The sequence below is a fragment of the Pteropus alecto genome, unplaced genomic scaffold (assembly GCF_000325575.1).
Source record: "Pteropus alecto unplaced genomic scaffold, ASM32557v1 scaffold116, whole genome shotgun sequence".
NCBI classification, from domain to species: domain Eukaryota; kingdom Metazoa; phylum Chordata; class Mammalia; order Chiroptera; family Pteropodidae; genus Pteropus; species Pteropus alecto.
Window position 1 is genome coordinate 2679613 of NW_006439189.1, and position 5010 is coordinate 2684622.

Here is a 5010-nt window from a genome sequence, read left to right on the forward strand (position 1 = left end):
TCTTCATCTTCAGTCACTCTATACCTGATGCAATGTGTTTACGCAACTTGTATGGACTTTCAGTTTCAAATTTGTCACAGTTCCCTAAGTATTCTCTAAAGCCAGGAATGTTCTCTGAGAGTACATTTCTATCTCTTCCTATAGTGTAGATATCCATCAGCCCAGGATTCCTAATAATAATCTCCAATAAAATCTTAAAAAATGCAATCTAATTGTTCTTAGGCTTCAGCTTCCTGTGTATATTAGAGATAATAAATAAACATTAAAATTTGAATTTCACTCACAAGTAATACCTACTTATTGATGTACGACCTTTTCAAGATCTACCATAGTGATTTCTGAAAATTTCCATGTTTCTTACTTATGCTCAGGTACAAGTCACCTTCTGCTCCCACCTTGTTGATATTTTCTGCCTGTGAGCCTATTTATTAATGGAGGTGCTTACTTAGAGTACTACCTCTCAGTATTCTTTAAAAATGAGAGGACTGCATCTCTCCCAACTCTCCATTTCACTCTGTCTCTTGATCTTGAAAAGATGTTTATGCCCAAAGTCTCACAAAAACTCTTACTGAAATAAAAAGAGTCCTTTCAGTTTCTACTTGTAGAATATTTCTGCATAGTGGTCAGGTGGAGTCCCTGTAGCAAGCTCTTTGGAGGGCCATACTGTTCTCTCCATCTCCAGTTACTCCAGAGGAAACAGGCCCTGTTCCAATAGGCTCACACATAAATTTCTTCTTGTTAACCCCTTTCATCAGGAAATTGGGAGTAGAAACAGATGTTATCAGCTAAAAACTCATCTCAAACTCAGACCAGCCAAAACCAATATGCTATTATTCCTCTTAAAGATGGTATACACATCATTTTTATTGCATTTGGAAAGTGATGTGCTAAAAATGAACAACTGAACTTGTTAATGTCATTGAGTATAGATGTAAATTTATCCATTCAAGAAATATTTATTGAGTGCCTTCCATGGGTCAGGATATTTTGGTGAACTGGAAATAAAACAAGACACAATCCACTCTTACACAAACCATATCTATACTAGCTTATCTCAATAATGGTACTTCCATGCCTTCTACAGAAATTTGGAGAGCAGGCATTCCTAACTTGAAGAAAGCTGTCATTTTCTGATACCGTACAGCTACTCTATCATGTGACTATAAATTTATGCTGTGAATGGCTTTCAACAAATATGAACTCTAAATTGTCTTCATCAAAATGCAATTGAATATATGCCATTGCACAAATGCATATATTTCTGTTCAATCCTTCAGTGTGCTATAATAATGTTCTACCTTCTTTTCTTTTTCTTTTTTCATTCAGGCGTATCAGTTCCTATCCTAGTGATTGGACTGAGAGATGAAGACAAAGTGTTTGTCAGTAACACCACCTGCGTGCTGAATGACCCAAATTTCGTTCTTATTGGGTCCTTCGTAGCTTTCTTCATACCGCTGACCATCATGGTGATTACGTACTGCCTGACGATCCACGTTCTTCGCAGACAAGCTCTGATGTTACTGCACGGCCACACCGAGGAACCACCCGGAATAAGCCTGGATTTCCTGAAGTGCTGCAAGAAAACCACCGATGAAAACTCTGTAAACCCTAACCAAGATTTGAACCCACGCGGAAGAAAGAAGAAAGAAAGACGTCCTCGGGGCACCATGCAAGCTATCAACAATGAACGGAAAGCATCGAAAGTCCTTGGCATTGTTTTCTTTGTGTTTCTGATCATGTGGTGCCCGTTTTTTATTACCAATATTCTGTCAGTTCTTTGTGGGAAAGCATGTAATCAAAAGCTCATGGAAAAACTTCTGAATGTGTTTGTTTGGATTGGCTATGTTTGTTCAGGAATTAATCCTCTGGTGTACACTCTTTTCAACAAAGTTTACCGAAGGGCTTTTTCCAACTACTTGCGTTGCAATTATAAGGCAGAAAAAAAGCCTCCTGTCAGGCATATGCCAAGAGTTGCTGCCACTGTGTTGTCTGGGAGGGAGCTCAATGTTAACATTTACCGGCACACCAATAAACCAGTGATAAAGAAAGCTATTGACAATGAGCACGAGATAGAGATGCAAGTTGAGAATTTGGAGCTACCAGTCAATCCCTCCAATATAGTTAGTGAAAGGATTAGTAATGTGTAAGAAAGAGCAGCAGAGTCTTTTCCTACAGTAAAGCTACAAATGTAGGAAAATGATCTATTATTTTTCTGTTGGTCATAACTAATGTAAATATTGCAGTCTGGAAAAAAAGTGTTTTTTTATGTATATAGCTTTGCAACCCTGTATTTTATGATCATTCATACAATAGTGAGATTTAGGGTCCTATATTTGCTGTTTATAATAGATGAGAATAACTTATTTTGATTCTTTGATGCATAAAGTACTGATTTTTCTCTTTCCTTTCCTCCCTCCTTCTCTTTCTCTCTGTCTTCTTTCTCTTTCTTTTGTGCATAAGGAAATGTTCATCTCAGGTGGCATTTGCAGGAGACCAGAATGATGCACAAGACAATGGTTATATTTCACCCACACCAAAATTAATAAATTCAGCAAAATCTTTTTCCAGGTTAACAGTAAATATAACACTTTAAATTCTTGCTGTGCTGTAATCATCTACACACATACACACAGTAAGATACTCTACCACATATACTCTATCACATCTATTAGTGAGTCAAAGGCAAAACAGCTTTGTTGTCACATATGGGGCAAAATTTGACATTGTCAGAATGTTGCATTGGTATTTTACTGCAATGTCTGTTCCAAAACATAGTGATATTTTAACATAGCAGCTGGTTAACCAGGACTACAGAAGTGGAAGGATGATACGAGATATATCCACCAATAGCTTTTCACTTCTTGAAGACAATGTTCAAATTCTAATTATAATTACAAGCAAATTGAAATTAGTGTTTTCATTCTGGTCCTTAGTAGATACCTAATTCCGTAATTAAACTGAGAAAGAGAGCTCAGATTTATTTCACAATCCAGGATTCAACATTTATTGGGTATTGATCGCAGGATCCTGGAAATTTGTATGCTACACACAAAGTGAAATTACCATTTTTGAACCTTATTAAAACAATTTCTTAATTATGGTACCTCTATCTATAGGACCTAATTTAGTAGTCCATTTTTGAGTAAAATTTGCATTGGAAGCATAGATGATCAAAATCTTGGGAGCATCACTTGATTAAGGACTACAGAATTAAGCCCTTAGAATGTGAAAAAAAATAACTAAAAAGAAATTGTTACTGAATTATAGAAATAACAGAAATATAGAGTTTCCATTTGGATGTTAAACAAAATTTATCTCATTTTTAGATCCTTCCAAACTCTCTAGTGCAGGAAAAGGCTGCAGCTAATTTGTAAAAGTGGTAAGCTCTTCACTGTACTGCAATTATGTACCAGAAGTTTAAATCTTTGTTAAAATATAGTGTCATGTTACAATAAGTGTTACCATTGTTTCACTTATGAGCCTACTGCTCTCTAAGAATTCAGTACCATTTACTAGTTTGTTAACTATGAAAAGTTTTCAAGTATTACTAAAATCAGACCATTAAATCTATGCCGAATATACAAGTGTTTTCAGTAACTGTATTTCCATGTGTGTCTATTTCACACAGCTATAGATCAATTTCTGAAGAATTCATAATGCTATTTCTTATGCCTGACAGTTACTTACACACCTTAGAGGGTGCTTCTCAGTATCCTGAAATTGGTGAAGGCAGAATCTGGATTTCTAAAACCCTGATCTGTGTCCTCAGCACACAGCATAGATAAATCCAAACAGTCTGCCATAGGGGCAGTGGGAGAGCTGCTGTATTTGAGGAAACTCATACAGTCTCTACTTGATTTGCAACACTGCCAAATCTCAGTCAGTCGCTTGAGCACGCTCAATTATAACATGAAAATAATGTCTACCTGCCTGTTAGCTCTGTTGAACTGCATGTTAAAACAATTAGATGAAATTGAATGGGATGATCTGATTCTTATTGAAATGAAAATGTCTGAAGAAATACAGCATGCATTGAGCATGGACGTACAGATGGTGTCCTGCATGTATGCCATGTATGTTGCATGAATCTATCGATTTGTATTAATGTAAGGCAGAGTAGGCGATATCAAAAGGACTGAAAATCCTTCAGCAGTCCTTAAAAAGACAACACATTCAGATCTGAAATATTGTGAGTATTAGAAAAAATTGGAAACATCTGATTTCTTAACTATCAGGGCAAGCTCATAGCACATGTTTTACAAAGAAACAAAACATAAACCACAATTTTCAAAAGCACTAGCAATAAGTTGAATGATAATAGCTTATAGCACATTTGTTAATAATTCTTATGTCATCAAGTAGCAGTACTTAATAGTACCCAACAGAGTAATTATTCTCAAATTGTGTGCTATTCATAAGTTCTGTGAGTTTGGTATGAAACAAATATACTCATTTGGATATAAATCTTACAGTTAAATGTTAAATCTACAATTTTTTATAAATGTTTTAAAAAGTCTATGTGGTAAATATAAACATGGTGAGTTTACTGTCAAACAAATTATTTTGATGTGCTATTACATATGCATATCTGTTTAAGACACATGCAACAGACTGCCTTATATGATTTCCTATAAATTTTCTCCTTCATTATATGGTACTTTCTTGGCAAAGAGTTGTCTTATTCCTGATTCCTGTATGTTATCCACTCCAAGTTTTTGTGATACTTCCTATTAATTTATTAAATTTATTAAATGTTGGCTATTATAGCATATGCCATTTTCCCCCCTGCATCTTTTGAGGGGAAAATATAGCACTTTGCTTCATTTTCTTTGAAAATGAATTTTTATTCTGTAAAATAAATTCACAAACACGACCAGAAAATATCACTCTTCTAATTAATTCTGCATGCACTCAAATACTACAACGCCAGAGGAAAGACAATTAAGAGGTGTAAACATCAAAAATAATATTAAAATGCTATTATTGATTACTCATGAGCAGAATAACTCT

General features: G+C 35.1%; 1 protein-coding gene across 2 annotated transcripts in view; it reads left to right on the top strand.

Moving 5' to 3' along the window:
- Positions 1-4757, top strand: part of HTR2C (5-hydroxytryptamine receptor 2C) — a 201764-nt gene extending 197007 nt beyond the window's left edge. For both annotated transcript variants that reach the window (XM_006916170.1, XM_025049783.1), the window contains exon 4: positions 1327-4757. In XM_006916170.1, the coding sequence (XP_006916232.1) occupies positions 1327-2147 (821 nt within the window). In that variant the 3' untranslated portion in view covers positions 2148-4757. The remainder of the gene's footprint in view (positions 1-1326) is intronic.
- The last annotated feature ends 253 nt before the right edge of the window (positions 4758-5010 follow it).